We start from the raw sequence: 19,234 nt of genomic DNA, 5'->3' as shown, positions 1-19,234 counted from the left end.
TCAGCTAGCTAGAAGCTACACTTTAATATGACATAAAATAGAAAAAGTGTCGCAAACTTCATGAAACATGCCTTGGCTAGGATACATGAAACACTGAACACCCTTGTCACACCAAGTATGCTGCAGAGAACGTTTGAGACATTACAGTACAGAAGGCTTGTAATCATCATCATCATCATCATCATCATCATGCATCAAATGACGAGCTCTTTCCTCGCTGCCTTAGTTCAACAATGTGCCGTAGAGCTGCGCCTTGGTCAGACTGTCCTTCCTTGTCAGCCCAGTGCTGCCAAATTTTTGGTATCTCGGAGAGGTTTTCTTGGGGAGCTCCGGGCCGACGGCGCTTAGGGCGGAGCTGGAGCTCGGGCGGGGCCGGACGCTCGGCCTGGGGCTTGGGTAATGCTGAAGACTTGAGGCTTCTAACGGCCTTTGGTGTAAGGACTCCGCCGAGCTTCCCGCACTCAGATTGACGTAGTTCTTGGCTCGCTCCTTCTCTTTCGAGCTTTCTGAGAGCATCGAGCTGTCTGGATTGCCGTCCTTGGCTCGATACGTCGCAGAGTTCTTTTTCTGTTTGCGAAGCTCCGCAGGCGGAGGTTTGGGGCTGCGGCTGGGCGAAGGGGAACCCAACTCAAAGCGCTGGTCCAGCATGTGGCTGTGGAAGACGTCATCTCCCTCTTGGAAGCTGCTGTAGAGAGATCCCTTGGTCTGACTTGACGGGCCCGCGGCGTAGTGACACTCGGAGAAACTGTACGGCGAACCCCGTCCCGTGACGTTACGATAGGAAGACGAGAACGCGTTGACATCTTCCACGCTCAGCTGTTTCCACCGGCCGCTGAGCTCGTCCTCTTGGACGTGGATATCAGCCCTGCTTTCCAGAGCCGCGCCTTGTGCCTGACCTAACCCGGTCGTAGATCCCATGCTGTGGGCGGAGGCCAGGCGAGGGGTGCTGGAGTGGTACGGTTCACTGTAGCAAGAGGCCGTCCTTGTGTACGCGGGCGAGGGGCCCTTCTGCGGGCTCACTGAAGTGACAATGTGCTGAATGCTGTTGGACTTGGGGAACCCTGAGCTGTCTTTGTCGTAGGAAGACATGCTTTTGCGTTCATACTCCCCGCTACCGCCCTCCCGCCAGTCCATATACAAGCCTTGGTGGGACGTGGATAAAGTGCTACTTGCGGTGCGTACACCCCCGCCCGCTACCCCGCCCTTGTCGTCGGAGGCGAGGCTGAAACTCGAGTAGGAACTGGAGGCGGGGAGGCTTCCGGCGTTGAACTCCTCGTGGTGGTGGAAGGATGAAGGCGGCTCGTGATGGGAGAAACTGCCCGAGTGGTAGGCCTCCTCATCGGGGTTACTGTCTGTGGAATTCTGGGCATGGAGCTGGAGCAAAGCCGTGCCGTGGAGGTCCATGCTCTGCCGGCGGTCCGTTTCCTGCCAGCGCTCGGGGCAGTAGAGGGCCGTGTCGCTGCAATACAGGTCGGAGGTCTTGTACGTGATTCGGCGGTTGAAGTGATCGTTACTTCCTGGTTCGGCCAGGCAGTCTCCGTCCTGCGGGCGTGGACTCGGGGAACGAGTAACGGGGCAACTGTTTCCCGGTTCTGGTTTTTCTAGGATCTTTGCGATGATGGCTGTGGGCACCGCGTCGGAGTAATTGGAGTGGCACATCGCCATGGTGGCTTCGCTACCCTGATTCTGTTTCTCGATGTGGGAACTGATGCGTTCCTGGAAGTCCAGTGGTAGCTGAAACATAGCCAGACAAAAGCGAGGCTGATGAATAACGGAGCATTAGAGCAGATGATCGTCAGTGATGCTTTGCAACACTTTTTCCAGTTGAACTTGGCACGCTTTTGAGAATATGAAGTGCAATTTATTTCGTCATTATTTGTAAAAGTGAAGACAAATGGTTCTCTTCAGGATGTTTGTCTTTTCCTGCTCCTTCAGGACTTCTATTTTCTTGATCTGCTTTGGAAAGTAATTCATTGTTGCGCAGTCCAGGCCTGCGCCCGGGCCTGCTCGTGTTTCTCTGGGGACTTGAACTACTTTGCCCCCCCCCCCCGCCCCTAATGAACTTGTCAGGAAACTGCTGAACACGACATCCATTTATTTATTTGTTACACTGTGTTTCCCCAACACCATTCTGCTTCCTCTTCTTCCAACAAAGGCTAGAGCGTTCTTTTAATAATACCAGATATTTTTCCTCTTTGAAAACATTTCCTTTTTTCCCCCCGTTGTACCGTTATCTGTCAATTACGAACTTGTCCTCTGTGCCTATTAAATTTAGTGAGTGTCAGTTGGATGTTCCAGCCATTCCAACATCTTTTCTCCGACTCATCTTCCCATTCTTTCATCCTGCGGCGCTTTCTCAAGCAAAAAGCCCTCATTTCCTTCTTTCGCTCAGTGTCCCTCTTCCCTCGGTCTACCATCAAACACGTATCGGTTCCACAGGGAACGTCTTAGATTCAGATTAAACCGGCGCCCTGGGTCTCCAGATGGAAATAGAGAGAGAGAGGGAAAAAGATAAATGACTGACTGGGCTTTGGTTGGAAATAGAAGCTCGTCTCGGCATAAAATAACCTGCATCTTGTAAGTGTGGGCTATTTTTAGCAAGTGCCAATCCCCCACCCCGGAGGAATACAGATGGAAAGTAGGTGAGGATGATTGGAGAGAGCTAGCTCAGCGTTCCTCGCTATCTGAGGCAAATCTTAATTAGCAGTACCACTGCCGCTCTGTTTGGATTTCATGCATCTAAAGGCGTACGAACACTTCAACAGGTCTCGTTCCACTTATTGATGTTAACGGTTTAACGGCTGGCGATAAAAGTAACACTCATTATATTATGCCTCACAGCAAATTCTACGCTTTTCTCCGAGAGTTATTAGTTTGGGATTTTTTTTTTCCCTTTAGTCACTTAAGAGTATTACTGCAATTCAGAATGATGTCCGCAACCTCAAAAGGAAGATAAAACGCGTTTCCTCTCACAGATGAGTCTTTCCGTTATGGTTCAACGATAGTTCAGTTGAGAGTTCAACGACAGCGCACAGCTTTGGTGGGATGTAACCATGTTTGTTGTTACACTCATCGAGAGTTTGCCACTATTTAACTCCACTGTGTCATTTACAAGATGTCCACTGCGGCATAGAAAAAGAATGGATAGACAATGGATGGTTCATGAACATCAGGAGACCGTTTTAAAAAAAATGAGCCAACAATCGTGCAGTCACGACTCATTAGGCAGTCAAGGCAAGGCAGCTTTATCCCTCCGGCACATTTTATATACACACAAGACAACTCAATGTGCTTCACGCAAGCCAAGACGCAACACCCATAAGCATTTTACGAAAACACTTATTCCATCTGTGTGCGGCATCACGGCTAAATGCAGCTTCACCGTGTTTACTTTCAACTCTGGGCTCCACTAATTGATCTGCAGATCTCAGAGCCATACTGGGTTTGGATCAATCGGCGTTTCTTCATTGCATTACATATTCATGGCATAAAGAGAGTCAACGGCTCACCTCAGACATCTTGTGAGCTCTGTAATGAGACTTGGAGCACTGCAGCAGCTGGGCAGCCAGATTGCAGTCTTTCCTGTATAGGTCCTGAAAATTGAGACACAAAGATCCGTCTCTATATTCGGGCAGTACCAGAGTGAGCGAGGGGGGTTGAGTTCATATTGCCGCTGGGCAAACACTGGAACACTTTAAATTACAGCTTTTTAATTGCCATTTAATTAATTTGTAATTAGGGGAGACCTGGGAGCGAGGAGGGCTACTTCTAGGTGCGGTGATGCGATGTGATTGTAGTCAGTCTTGTAAAGAGGTTCCAGTCGTCAATTTTGGAGAACACCTATTTGTAAATGTTTTTTTTTAAGCAGACAATTTGACGCCTCAATCATGTTGTTTGTTCTTTTGCCATAAACTGGACAGGTGGAGTAGCTTACTTTGTGTATAAAATCTGGAATAGCCATCAATCTATCGTCTGTCGTGCCTATTAGGGTGAACTGGAGCCTGTCACTGCTGACTTTGGGCGAGAGGCAAGTACTGGATGCCAGCCAATCACAGGGCACAGAGAGAAGAGCAAATCATTCACTCTCACGGAGGCGTCGATGGACAACTTTGGAATGTGCGAGGATGCCCGAGTACCTGGAGAAAACTACTCTTCAGCAAACTCCATACAGGAGGCCCTGAACTCTCGATTTGGACCTCAGAACTGTGAGTAGACAATTTATTTATTTATAAAATATGACAAAAAAAAAATGCAAATGCCACTTCAACTTGAGACCAACATTGAACCTTTTTCTGTGATATCATCCATAGCAGGCGTAGTGAACTGCAGTTCCTCGAGAGCCATTTCCTGCCTCTTTTAGATCTCTCCCTACTCCAATTGATCATGATTTTTTTCAGACTTTGAAAAGTTCGCATTTTCTAGATTTCAATATAGAAGCACCTAGCCAAGCGTCTAAACAGCCTCTCAGATTAATCAAATTGTTTTCTTAAATTCTCTTTCAAAACTATTAGCGTTCCATTAGGCGAGCGGTCCCCAACCTTTTTTTGCCCCACGGACCGGTTTAATGTCAGACAATATTTTCAGTGACCACCCTTTAAGGTGTGGCGGATAAATACAACAAAATAATATGATATGAGCTGCATGAAAACTGTGGTATATTCTAAAAATAATAATAAACCCGAATCATGACACAAGAAACGTACTATCTGGCCGCAACGCTCTTTGGTCGCTATGGTCACGTTTAAACATGCCTTCAAAATAAGTTACACTGCAAATTCAAAGTGCTTGAAAATTACGACGCACCGTCGTCGCATATGCAGAGTGGGCTTGCTGCGTGGGAATCTCCCGTTGAAATAAATCTGTATCTGAAGTAGGACTCCTGATACTGTCTATTAAATGTCGCCTTCGTTTTCTTGAAAGTCTTAGGCTCCTCTTCTGTCTCCTGGCTGAGCCTTTACCCCTTCCCAAAGAAACTTTCCAAGACCTTTCCTTTTAACTCATTGTGCTAACTCCTGGGTTTCATTTTAGCGGTAACATATCATGTGACGGAGAAGCGTGAAGACGGATGTAACAGAGAATCCGGTCATTTTTCAAAATAAAACATATTTCAGATTCCAAACTAAATAAAACGGAAGTAATGTAAGTTCTTTATTCTTTCTGTGCGGCCTGGTACCAAATGACCCACGGACCGGTACCGGTCCGCGGCCCGGGGGTTGGGAACCACTGCACTAGACCGTAACCACTACACAGTGGCGCGTGTACTATTTATTCACCGTGCTTCAAAAAGTATTGTGACCTGTTGCCGTTAAAATCTGCTTGCTACCTAATCTTTGTTTCAACTTGACAGCCAAAGAAGCAAACTGCATCATTAAGAGTCTCATTTTCTGTATTCCAAGTTGAACGCGGAGGGTGATCTCCCGTTGCGGCACATGCTCCATTTTCTTGTTTTCAGTGATTGCCTGCCACCGCGCCTGTGTGGGTGGTTTGTAGTTTTACACTGTAAAATCAGCCCACTTAGAAAAGGTCATGGTCTTGCTGCTCCGTGTATCTCGAGCGTGCTGCAGCGTTGACAATTTTTTATTTATTTCTTTTTCTTTTTTTTTTTTGCCAGGGCATCAAAGCTTTTGCTCTGACAGCTTTGACTCCCCCGCCAGTTAGCTGTGACTTTGTTTCCAATCATTCTATTCCTTCTCTTGCCGTTGCCGGGAGGGACGTTAAGGCGCCCTGTGGATTGTGGCGACGGTTCAAATAGTTTGTTGGCGATGTCTTAGTTTCACTTGCTTCCACAGTTAGGCAACACTTTTGAATACCCCAGAGACTGCACAATTTTCTGGAAAGAAAAATCCATCTTAAGCCAGCATTGTGCATGACGGCACACAATATCTCATGAGATTTCAGACCAGCGAGCATCTGTCGCTTCATGATTGTGCCTTTTACCGGGAAAAATACATTGGCAGCCATAAAACCAGACATGGAACTGCAATAGAAATGTGACATTGTTTGTTGCCAACCCGATTCTGATTTGCGGATAAACCTTGACCACTTGCATGTTTTCTTGTATTATATATATTTTAAAAAAGCAGCGCCACCATGGCACGCAATATTGAATTGTCATTGCAGTTGGCTTTAAAAAAAAGAAAAAACTATAACATGATTGTAATCTCATGGTTTTCCCCTTTGGGTGTATCTGTGACGGCAGATAGTGGCAAGACCCGCTCATGAGCAGCGATTGCTGTCTCGCAGAAAAAAACGCAGAGGGTTCACCGCGCTTCAAAATGAACCTACCTCCAATCAGCCCTGCAGGAAACGGAGAGGGATTGTGCAAATACTCTTCTGCGGCTCAAAAGGGGGCTCACGACTGCCAGATAGCAAAGAGCGACTATCTAACCTGGCCTCCAGTCCTTGCAAAGATCTTCAGTTCAAAAGAAAGAGAGGCAGCGCAGCACATTGCCACATGCAGCCCCTTGGAGCTCAGCTCCACGGAGCTTTCGTTTGTAGATTCTGATAGCCTGAAGGATGCCCATTGATTAGAGTATATTCACCCTTAAAACCCCCAGCGGCTCCAACTTAATTCCTCCATCTGCTGTGGCTCCCCGGAGCACAAATATATAGGTGTTGTGGAACCCTATGAGGCTTTACTTTTATGAAGAGAAGCTGCTTCAAGCTAACCTCCAGATAGGCGCTACCAAGGCCGGATTACCGACCAGGAATGAAAGTAAAGCACCCTCGGGCTCCCTTTGGGTGACTATGCTAGGCTACTGTTTCATTTATGTGTCAGAAGGCAAATTTAAAGCAATTGTAGGCTCTAATTTGACCTTCAAAGGTCAGCTTTAAAGCCATGCTCATGATGCTAAACTGTCTTGTCATATGGTGGCCTTGCACTACCTACTTTTGTGGTCTATAATATTGGGGGATCAGCTAGGTCACATCCCATGTTGTGCTAGCAATAACATGAACATAACTGTTTAGCTTAACATGCTATAATGGTTACATATGCCAAACGCTGATACACCTTTGAAATGGACAAACAGTCAAACACATGAACACAAAATACGAACACTCGCAAGGAGCTGCACATGGTGCAACCACGTTATTTCAGTTGATTGTCTTTCCTCACCCCAGCAAAGATGTTGATTTGTAAAGTCTATAGATCACATTCATGGTAGAAAACATTTTGGAATAGTTTCTCATATCAACAGAGGTGGGTAGACTTTTGAGATCCCCTGTAAATTTGAAATCCCAGGGAAATACCAAAATAATCTAAGGATCTTGATCATTTTGCTGTTAATTTTTTGCCATTGTCTTTCCTATATCTGTTATCTTGACTTGTACCGGATTTTCCGCGAGTATAAGGCGCAAAAGTTAATGTATGGCCTATTTTAAAACTGTTTTCACATTTTGGGCTCCCCGCATTATAAGGCGCATACTGTAGAATAGCAGCCATAATAGTGGCTGCGGTTGCATTATGCATCCACTAGATGGAGCTACACTAAAGGGAATACAATACAATGCAATACAGTACAGCTTTATTTATATAGAGCTTCCACAACCGCTGCAGTTGCAACAAAGCTCTTTACAGAACATTTAAAATACGACGTCCAAGAAATCCGAATGCTTTTAGCTTCGCCCCATATTGCGGAAAATACGGTAAATTATTCTTTGCTCTTCAAGTCAAGTCAAGAAGCAACTTATTCATTTCTGTGGTTTTAGTGTACTGTAGTCCCTTTTGGGAATACGTTTATTTGCAGACAAGGCAGTTATAGTGACCTTGCAGTAGTTACATGACACGTAAGCGGGCACCTTGTTCCCCAAATACTCACATTGTCCTCTTTGAGTTTATTTATGGTGAGCTTGGCCTCCATGAGGTGGTTGTTGAGGACAATGATCTCGCGGCTGAGGGCTCTCTTCTCCTCTTCGTGGTGCTGAGACTGAGGGACATGTGAAAGAAAGGAAAAGGCTTTTACTTTTTTTCTTTTCATGTGGGAGGATAAAGATGGGTATGAAAACGGCTAGCATTGATTAATGGTAACTGTGGAAAGGGCAGCAGATATAGTGAGAGTGGGCAAAGTACTTTGTAGGAACAATACGACTCAACATCCTTCCCATTCAGTATTTATATATTTAGGACTCCTGTTGTGTCACTTATTGATTAACCAGTTTTTTTTAATGAATGTTTCAAATCTGGCCTCTGGCCTTTCTGATTAGATAGACTTTGCATGTTCTTTCCATGCTTCCGGTTTCCTCCCACGTGCCAAAAAAGGTGAATCGAATGCTCTATGTTTGTCTATGTGTGCCCTGTGATGGCTGGCGAACACTTCCGGGTGTGGCAGAGCCTCTCGCCCAAAGCACGCCCGTGACCCTCGTGAGGAGAATAAATGGATGGATGGATGATCAAGGTGAATTCCATTTTTAATCCAATTAAAAATATTGAAATGAAAAAAAAAAAAAAGAAACTAAACATGTTCTCTTTTTTCACCTGACCTACGAATCTGTTCATTTTAAAAATCATATGAGAGCCATGTATACAAAAGTTTGCCCAACCCTGAGATAGTGTTAATAAGGAGTGTTGCGATAAAAGAAAAATGAGCTTGCGTTGAAGGCGAAAAAGATGGGAGGAGAAAAAAAAGAGACGAGAGAAGGCGCAGAAGAGAAATGAGAGCAACAAGCAGCCTATCGGTGTGAAGCATGTGCCAGCAGCAGGTCTTAATTAAAAGAAGATTACTCTGACGTATCAATTACACTGATGCAGAAAGAGAACAGAAGAGGATATAAATGAAACACTTCCATTTTCACTGATGGGAGGAAGACAGAGGAGCCTAATGATGCTATTGTTCCGAATAGCTCTTTTGTCATGGCGCCTCTTTGTATTCACCGTGTTGTACTAATAGGGTCCAAAGTTTGCTCTAGATTTTTTTCCCCGACAAAACTTTTGTTTCCGGAATGTTTGGTTTTGAATCCAAAAATACGAATGTTTAGGTCAGGAAAGTTTTCAAGTCACAAAATATTTGGTTAGCAGCAGCAGCAGCAGCAATACAAATTGATCATTAGAAACTGACAGTCATGATGATAATGAAGTAAAATGAAAAAGTCATCAAATGTGCTTGAAAAGGGATGGCAAAAGGACCATGTATGCCTCCGTATAAGGACACGCAACCATGTGACTTGAGAGGCGAGATGTCTTTTAAGACAACAGAACAGACAAGTTGTGCTCATTCCTGTGCCCTGAGAAAGATCGTTTGAACTTTTTTCCATGTGCAGTGCATATACCAGAAAGTCGACACGCCCCTATTCAAATGTCAAATTCTATAAAATAAATTGAGCCCGGGATAATACTGTATAGGGAGCTGCAGAAGCTCATTTGTAAGGACTTGGGCTTCGGAGCCAGAGGATCACGGGTTCGAGTTGAAGAAAACTAGTCAGGCGGGGTCCCAAGAAGCCGACAGCAACATTGAAGGAGCTGCAGTCATTTCTTACTGGCTCTTTTTCTTGATGTGTCCACACTTTGGGGTAGGGTGGCCTTATCTTACAAAGAGAAAACAACAAACTTTGTTACGGTCCGATAAAACCAACTTTTTGGCCACCATTCCAAAGATATGTTTGGTGCCAAAACAATAGCCGTCATCACCAAAAAAAGCACTTGCACCTTGGAAAAATTCGATGATGAACGCTTCCAAAAAAAGCAGCCAAAAAAAGCCTACTAGAACATCTGAGCTTTTTCGGGGCATTAACCAGAGGCGCGTTAAATGGGGGCAGTCCCATTTGAATGTCATTGGTGAATTTTGAATCCAGCCAGAGCCTCCGTTACAAGAGGGTGTGCAGACTTTTATTTCCGTTATGTTCCTCTCTCGGTAAGTTATTATTGATGGAAAAATGACCATTTATCTCGGCATTAAAATAGGGGTGTGTAAACTTTTCATATGCACTGTATGAGCACACAGGCATGCTTAACAATTATGAATCACTGTCTCCTCAACAGAGCCGATTGTTCCGATGTACAGGAGTGCCCAGTTAATCTAATGTGGCAATTAAAACGTCACTTTACGCAAGAGAGCGCCATTGATATTCAAATCCAATCGTGTTGCGATGTCATTAATCAGCTGCAAACAAGCCGACACTCTCCCGAGCTCATTCCTGGAGAATCCACTTGTGTTGGATGACCACGTTGCTGACTTTCAGCTCCAATGTGTTGTTGCGCAACGGTGTCTTTGTGGTGATGTATGATATTTTTTTGTATATATGTATATATATTTTTTTTATATATATATTGAATTAATCGACCGATTAATTTATAATCTGTTTTTTTTTTCTGCCAAAAATTACATCAGCCTCAAAAACCCCTAAGGCTTGGGCTCTCGCAATGACTACTGACAACTCGTAATACAAGTTACTAATCTAATACAGTAATGAATACGAAGTAGCCATTTTACTGCAATAACACAGTAGAAAAAAAAACAAAAAAAAACATTGCATATAATGCACAAGAGCGACGTGTACTACTTCCTATATTGCATTTCAGTAATAATAAGAAAACCTTTATTCGTCTCACAATGGAGAAATTCCCAATTTACAGCAGCAATGTTATGAAAAGAAGAAAGTAGAAGAACAAAAAGTATAGGAGCTGCTGTAAAGGCAGCCACTCTCGCGGCGCCATCTTGAAGTCATAATAACAAAATAATACAACACAACACATAAGACACAGACAGACATTCAATCTTAACCACTTTTCTGCATACTCTTTGTTGTTTGAAGCAGTTATAGATGAAAGAGGAGACGATCTTGTACTACCCTATAATGATATCAATATTACCAATGTAATGCCTTCTCTAAAAAAATGCAAAAAAAAAAAAAACAAGTTAACTCTCCCCGTTGTGGCATCCATTCAAAACAATCAACACCATCTCCTGTTGTACTTTGTAGAAAATGTGTGCATTTGTATTAATTAGTTGTCACAGCCTACAGAGTCACAGCTGCTGATTTGTACTCGCGCCTCCTGTCGCCGTGGCACGTTGTCACAAAGACTTTGTTATCAGTCGGGAGCTGAATCTCTTCCCCCTCCCCCCCCTCCAAAAAAAAAAAAAAAGCTGCTGCTATGCAAATACTGTATTCATATTTGAGGGAGATTGGCCTGGGGGGCGCTTTGTTTCCCAAACACACATGGCGGCTTCAGAGACTCACTGCCGACAGCCCAAATATGCAAATGTCCTCTCCACACCAAGATAACCACCAACCTGCCAGTGCACATCCCCAGAAGACTCTTGCGTGCGCACACACACACACACACACACACACACACACACACACACACACACACACACAAAACACAACACCCAGCTTGTTTGGGCTTGATGGAAGAAGTGTTGAAAAGTGAAGTGGATTTAAAAAGTCTGTCACCTCGAGTGCTTTCACATATTCCACTTGAGATTCGGGCTTTTCACCGGACCACAAATGAAGTCTAAATCTCGTGAGATGCAATTACCGGAGACTTTACGGAGGTGTGCAGAAAAAAAATTTAAAAAAACTCCACACACTCACACACACCAAAAAAACCCACTGTGATTTTCTGTCCTCATTAAAGAGGATTTTCAGATCAAATATCATCTCTGTGGAAACAAAAACAAAAGTAAGTTTTGTATTGTAGAAGACGGTCTTTCAAATCCAGGGATTCCCAACCACTGTGTGGTGGATACTGATCAAATTGTACTTAATTGGTCCAAAAAAAATGATGTATCGTTGTACATCTGTCTATGTTTCGTAACAGGCAGAACAATTTGAAGTCCCTCTTTAAGTGGGAAAAAAAAACGTGGCATTTTTTGTCGTTAACAAGCTTGCTGAATTTGAATCAATAAATTAATCGGCAAGCACAGCGGAACTTCTCGAGTTTCAAAACGTCCCTTATTAGGAGCAATTTGTGTTCCGCACAACATTGGCGTAGAAAAATGACCCGTATTTATTTATTTATTTTTTGTGTTCGAAAAGCGGATGCATCGATGTTGTCTTTCTTCTCGCGCTGCTTCGCCATCATTGCTGTCAATTGAAAACTACTTTTATCCCTCCACTTTTGTTGCATGTGATGGCACCTCTGGATCCTCCAATTAAAAAAAAAAAAAAAAAATTTAAATCGGTATGTCAAAAACAACCAATGAATTAGAAAAGACAGAAGGAAAAAAAAAGTTGGTATCAACGTATTTGGTGCGCGTCTAATTGTGTGAAACAACGTCGAGGCCTGATGTCTGTCCCACTGCGGTTCTCGCCATTAAACGTTGGGCATTTGTGCTGACTGGTAATTACACAGGAGGGAGGAGCAGCATCATGCCACTGTGATCCATGTTAAGATCTCGCAAGATTATTTACACTTAATTCTCACTGGTGCACAAGAAGCACGGTGTCTGTGCTTGTGTGTGTGTGTGTGTGTGTGTGTGTGTGTGTGTGTGTGTGTGTGTGTGTGTGCGTGCGTTTTTTAGCACTCTTGTCTTCCTTCCACGTTCCAAAAACGTGCATGATAGGTTCAAGGATGACTAAATTGTGAAATCGGCGTGAACAGGCGTGTGTAAATGTTTATCTGCTGTATTGTTATTGTTACTTTCGATATGGGTGCTCTTTGATTGGCTCACGACTAGTCCACCTTTAGCCCGTATGCTTTTGTTAGCATAGCTGTTGTTAGCTTGATGGAAATAACGTTTGAAAAGAATTGGGAGCACTCACGTTGCAGTGAACAGGAAGGCACTTTCCTGCTCCATTTTTTTCTATTATCTGGACACTTGTCACTTTTTACACGAAACACACACACACAATATATATATATAAAAAAAAGCAAACAACACTTGTGTAGTTAATCCTTTTGTATGGAGAAGGGATGGGTAAACTGTTGTGCTCAAGGACAAATTAGATTTTTTTGTGGGGGGGGGGTGCGGGGGGAATGGGAGTACAAACAGCCGAGGTCATTGATAGAGTAGGAAAAAGTTCATGGACCAATAATGATAACCTGTCACCTGATAACATGATAAACTGTCCACTGTAGTAACCGCTGTCCCCGAAAGGCTTAAAATGCTGATGTAAGATATGTCAAATGGCAAGTTGCGCCGTTGACCTCGGAATTGTACAACATTGGAGGCGCCGATGCCGTTGATTGAGAAATGTGCCCCGGCGCTTTCCAGTGGTTGATATGATTGCCCGAGGCCGGTGAAAGCGACGCTAAATGTGATGGATTAACTGCATCACGCGAGCGTGCCAAGCAGCTGTCCGTAAAAGCTGACCAAGATGTTCCACTTGAGAAAGGGAAAAAATAAAATGCCGATGTCAGCTCAAGCCAATGTGTCTCTACTCCTCGTGGGTCATTGTGTTACCCAATCTTGATTGAACCAAGGCACATACACCGCTGCCAAAAGGTTTGCGATATTTGGCTTTGAGTGACATTTCAGGATGAACCTAAACATTGCACAGCGCAACTTTATTTGACCTTTTGCGAAACCTTGTGAATGCTTGTTCAATCAGAACCCCCACAAAGTAGGATTTTACCATGCTTTGTTGTAACTCATAGCTGTGACGTTTCAGAAAAAAAAAAAAAAAATCCACGCGTTGATGGACCTCGCCGTTAATTCATAACATTACTGTAAAAATATTACATATTCTATTACCACATTAGTACCGGTAGTTTTTTTTTTTTTTTTTAAGAATATCCGCCAGAGAAAAAAAACAAGGGCAGTGTCAGAATCAGTTCAACAAATTTGTCTCGAAAAGCTCACTTGCATCTCTGATTCAAAAAAATGTTCATCAGTGTAAGGAAAGATGAACATACCGAAAACCATAACAAGTTACTTTTAGCTTTTATGTGTGACGAGATCTGCTTCCTGGGCACAAACAAACTCCTCAGCACATTTGTCACTGCATCATCAAAGTACACGATTGTATGACAGGTTGGAATGATAAAGGCAGCAAACAAGATTCCCCTCCTCATTATTTGCTACGTGTGGTTGTCTCCTCCAATTTTTTTTTTCTAATCCAGTGGTTTTACCATTTGTCATCTGAAAAAAAAAAGTTTGTGCAGTCAATAAAAGTAAACACCTGACCCAAGTACAATTTCCATGGTCTCCTCTGGGGGAAAACTTGATCGACATTCCAAAATAATAACAACAAAAAATGTTCTGCTGATTTTGGCTGTTGATAACAACTTAAATCCAAAAGTTAACCGAACTGTATATCCATACAGCCTATCAAAAAAAAAAAAAAAAATGTAAAACATCTGTGGAATCCAAATTTGCCCTCACGATATTTCAAAGCATGATAAACAATCCAGTTGAAGCACATCGACCCGCCATTACTTCATATTGACGAGCCAATTGCTGTATTTAATGGAAGACAGGCCATCCTCAAACTGCATTGGGAGAGCGACCCCCCCCCCCGAGATTAAATGGAGCCTTGGGGCTTCATAATTAAACACACAAATAGTGTGTGTGTGTGTGTGTGTGGGGGGGGGGGCTACAGATTAATTGCAGCTCCGAGCAATGCTGTGTAATTTGCTGCGCTGTTGTTGGAAGAGTCCGATAAGCCATAACTTCACTTGGCCATAAAAATATAAACACAAGATGCGCCTTGCAGCAAGGCCAAAACACATTTAGAGGCATTTTGGCCTCGATGTCTGGAGATTTTTTTTCCTGAAACGTCATAGATAAGAATTACATACATATGGTAAAAAAAAAGAAAAAAAAAAAGAAAATATCTTAAAAACCTGACTAACAGCGGTTACTGCAGTGGACATCTTATCATGTGATCAGGTTACAGGGTGCATGAAAGGAATAAAGACTTTTTTTTTTTTTTTTTTTATCTTCGTCAAAATTGCATTTAGGGACACATGAAGCCATCTGTGATTCAAACGTGCTCGTGACCATGAGTTCATCAGCATCTCTGCTGAGTGAGAATGCTTTTTGTGTCTTGATCATGTAACGCGATAAATATGCATTTGGAATTATCGACACGGCACAGTTGCACGCTGTTATATTGCGGGGGTGTTTTTTGTACGGTACTGATGATTTCTATCAGTGTGACCTGTCATGTGTTGTGAATAGAAGTGGATTAAAAGTCCCCGCCGAAGGTCCGCATATCAATTGCACGAGCAGCCACTGACAAACGTGTCCGTAGAATGTTAATGTTGGCTCTCGTTCTCTTGGTTAAAAATAGCCTTTCACTACTCCGCAATGAGGAAGTGCATGGCAACAGCCAAAGGTTTCCATTTGTCTTCGGCACAGAACATGCACTACAAATCAATCCCGTTGCCCCCATTTTGTTTTTGGCAACTCTTTTTCTTTTTTTATCTTTTTTTTTTTTTCTTTGTTGCAGCGGATGCACACTGTTTGAATACACTCCATTGCGGGACAATGTTGGGCGACTCCCCAATGAGGTGAACGATAATCTTATTAGGAGGAGTGAGACTTTGATTTCCTGCCAGCGGCCGAGCGGCAGTTAGTTCGACGACCCTGCCAAAGACTCTTAGGAGGATTACAGGCGGAAACAATTATTTGCAGCGCCATGGACGGCTCCTTTTGCAACCTACGCGTGCGTTTCTGCATTTTTTTTGTGTGTGTGTGTGTTGGGGTGGGGGGGGATTGGCGCGTCAATTTTATCATAGCTCATGCGCGTTGCATTCATATTTCACATTGTTGTGTTTGAAGAAAGGTGTTTCAATACTGCAAAGTTTATCTCTTGGCTATAGCTGAGGCATTGTTTAGACACTGATTATTTCTTATCAGATGCAACTTAAGGCACACCTGAACACCAATGAGATCCAAATACAAAGAACGAACTGCATGAGTGGGTTTGGCTTTTTTTGGGGGGTCTTTTTTTTTCTTTGTTTTGTGTAAAAAGGATACCAGGCAAAGTGTGATGACAACACATTCCGTTGGCTCGCACTTTGTTTGAGCCCCAGCTATAAAAGTGACACTAAGGAATACTTTAAAAAGTATTTTTAGACAAAACTTGTGTAACAGAGAGCCGGTCACGATGCACTATTCAGCCATTTGTCAAACGTCGGGAAAAGAGTAACACACAAAGACAATGAGCACACTCTCGTAAGAGCTGCTGTCGACCACAGCTCACACCCAGACACTCACCTTTATCACATGTAGACAGACATTACAATGCGCGCAGGATTTTATGTGCAGGTACATTTTTTGTTTGCATTTTGTGTGTGTGTGTGTTCAAATACTTTTATTGTGTTTAAAGGTCGTGATACGTTTAACATGCCTGCTGTCAGTCTTGCACCTGGTTTGCAATGTGACTTGCAGGCCCATTCAATCGCGACTCGCGATAAACGACCCAACTGTAATGAACAAGTTGAGCTGGCAATCCAGGCCGCGCAGTTTTTCGATTATATTTTAGCAGAGCAAACATTTTTAATTGACCATCATAATCCATCTTCATCTCCATCTGAATCCCTGCAGTGTCATCACAAGGGCTTCTTGTCACCTCACTGTGACAAGTTTTGCAACTCCTTGGCGCCGACCTTGCCCGCGCTCTCAGTCCTCTCTTAATTACGCCTCTGATTTCATTCTTATTGCAAAGGAACGCATCCCCGCCTCGCGCTACGCTTTCGCCCGGCATGACATCAAACCAAACGGTGATGCCGCAAGGCCCGCTTCCAAGGGAAAAAAAAAAAAATGTGAACGCTGTCCCAGACAGGTGCTTTGAAAAGATGACAGTGTTCACCTGCCTGGAATGTAATCGTGTGTGTGTGTGTGTGTGTGTGTGTGTGTGTGTGTGTGTGTGTGTGACAGCGTAGATGAATGGGCCGTGATGGGAGCCGGCAATTATTCTACAAGAAGGATTGTTTCAGAATTGCACAAAGCCCGGTGGCGTCTGCACACCTTGTATTTTGGGACGCTCGTCTGATTTTGGAATTCTTGTTTCTTGCCTCGGCCATACAGAAATCCCTCGCCTCTTTATGCATTCTTCTTGTCACAAATCCACTTATTCATGTTTGTTGCGCTCTTCCCACAATACTCTAAGATGGCACAAAATGGTGCCAAAGTTGTGTCGAAATAGGAATTGGCCTCAAGGAAGTAAAGAGAAGAGAACGAGCTCTGTGGAAAAGACTCTCCTAAATTCCAGTAGCAACCCCGACTAAAATGAGCTCCTCCTCGATATACAACACTTGTCTCTCAGTTGAGATGGATTATTTCAACATACAGTGAACCAGGGCTGAGCAATTTCAGAAAAATAATCAAATTGCAAGCGTGTTCGGATTGGCAGGAATACAATTTTTCCCTTTTTTTGCGGCAGGGCTCGGTTGTTGGCATTATATATACGCATTGTGATGTTTTTTCCGATCTGGCTAAGACCGATCGATCCATCCATCCATTTTCAGAACCGCTTTATCCGACTGTGTGGTCGACGCGCTAACTATTGGACCACCTGGCCGCCCACTAAGACGGATCGTTTAAGCAAATGAGCTTCATTATCTGACATTTTTCCGCAAATATTCATGTGATCTTTTTTGTTCCTTTTTTCTGGCTCAAAACAAGTACAATCAAAAAATGTGTTGCTATGACAACCTGACAAATCCAATTGATCCACGCTGCTTCTTTGAACAAGCCTTTAGCACGGCGGACTCTATCGAATTCGGACATGAAAGCGAGGACAAATCAGATGACCGCCCCCCTCCCCTCCCCCCACCCCGTTAGCCCGTTTTGCTTGTCGTGGGTCAATATTCCCGCGACCGGCTTATCATTTCCCACAGTCCCTTTCCATCGCCGTGCGTGTGGCGGGGCCGCCAAGCTCCCCCGTGTATCAAACTCGTGATGAGATTACGATCCACTTGAATCGAGATGCTCGAGTCACATGGATGGAGCTAGCTTGTAGGGGCCCCAGCTCATCATTTAGGCTTCTTGAGCTTGTTGCGGGGGAGCGGCGAGGGGGGCTTAAAATTCTCCCCCTAATGTGATTGGATGACATTCCCTCAGGTGAGCGCAGCAACCCTTCGCTGAAATAGTTTTCGATCATTTCCCACCATGCATCTCTCTCAATGGCTAAAATGACCCTAAAAATGGCAGCTTCAAACCAAATTCGCCCGACTTAATGCGTGTACTCGTGAAACGAGTTGCTCCGTGGAGCAAAGTGAATTGATGGGGATCACGCCTGCTGTCAGAGGCGCTTTTGCCAAAGTTAAAAATAAATAAATAAATAGAAATCCAGGGGCAATGCCCCCATGCTTTGAACAGATGTATGCACCATCACCGTAATACTGATGAAGGAACAAAGCAATTCCTAGAATATGACATCAAAACATTCTCAGAGAAAGGGACACAAACGTCAGTCTCTTACCGTCCTGTGCATCTTGTCCTCCAAATCCTGATTGATCCTCTGCAGAGCCGCATAACTGCTCTGGATCCTGAACAAAGAAACAAAACAGTTGTGCCGTCTTAGAATGCAAAGATCAACATATGAAGAGCTCATAGCGGATGCCCCGTTTGTGCACACAAATACAATAGTAATCTGCACATACAGTTTTTTCTTTCTTTTTTTTTTTTTTTTTTTAACAAAGGCAGAACTTCAATTCCCGCTTTTCAAAGGATGGCATATGCTGCATTATTGACTCAAGTTTGAAATCTGCTCCAGATGAAACGGAGTGAATTGATCCTTTGCTCAAGTACCAGCAGAGGAAGAATTATGCGTAAATATTGAATGAGCAGACATCAGTAAGTTTGAGCAGCGCGCTTGAGCTCTTTTTTTTTCTTCTTTTGTTCTCTTAAAAGAAAAAAAAAAAACAGGCCTCCGTTTGACTCTTTCTGTCTTTGCTCCAAAGCTTTTTAGTTGGGTCTAACCAATGTGGATTTTTTTTTCGACCAGTTCCGATATTTGGCATAATTACATTGCAATAACCGATTAATCGTCCAAATATTATTTTAAACATACATAAAAAATAAAATAACTTTCCTTAAGCCCGTGCCTCACTGAGCGGCGAATGCTTGCAAATGTTTTACAGATTTTATTTTACTTTTAATTTTATTTATTTTTTTCTCTATACTCTTATGTAGTAATTAATATATTACCGGTAATATGTTTAAAATGCCCCCCCGAAAAAAAAAACTCAGCCAATCTATTGCCAATTTTAAACATGCGAACATCAGCTGATTAATTATTCATGCCCTACTCTTTAACAGTCCACCTTAGCACAGTCTTAATGGAAGAAGAGGGCCACACTTTGTTCTCATGATCTCGACGTGGCGTTTTTCTTTACCACTCA

General features: G+C 43.4%; 1 protein-coding gene across 3 annotated transcripts in view; it reads right to left on the bottom strand.

Annotated features, from left to right (window-relative positions):
• Window positions 1-19,234, bottom strand: part of begain (brain-enriched guanylate kinase-associated) — a 37,148-nt gene continuing 17,914 nt past the window's right edge. For all 3 annotated transcript variants that reach the window (XM_019888383.1, XM_019888384.1, XM_019888385.1), the window contains 4 exons: window positions 18,313-18,379; window positions 7,821-7,928; window positions 3,510-3,593; window positions 1-1,734 (listed from right to left, as the gene is read on the bottom strand). In XM_019888383.1, the coding sequence (XP_019743942.1) occupies window positions 223-1,734; window positions 3,510-3,593; window positions 7,821-7,928; window positions 18,313-18,379 (1,771 nt within the window). In that variant the 3' untranslated portion in view covers window positions 1-222. The remainder of the gene's footprint in view (window positions 1,735-3,509; window positions 3,594-7,820; window positions 7,929-18,312; window positions 18,380-19,234) is intronic.

This window comes from Hippocampus comes, unplaced genomic scaffold (genome assembly GCF_001891065.2).
Source record: "Hippocampus comes isolate QL1 unplaced genomic scaffold, H_comes_QL1_v1.1 scaffold112, whole genome shotgun sequence".
Lineage (NCBI taxonomy): Eukaryota > Metazoa > Chordata > Actinopteri > Syngnathiformes > Syngnathidae > Hippocampus > Hippocampus comes.
This window is presented reverse-complemented; position numbering and strand designations above follow the sequence as displayed.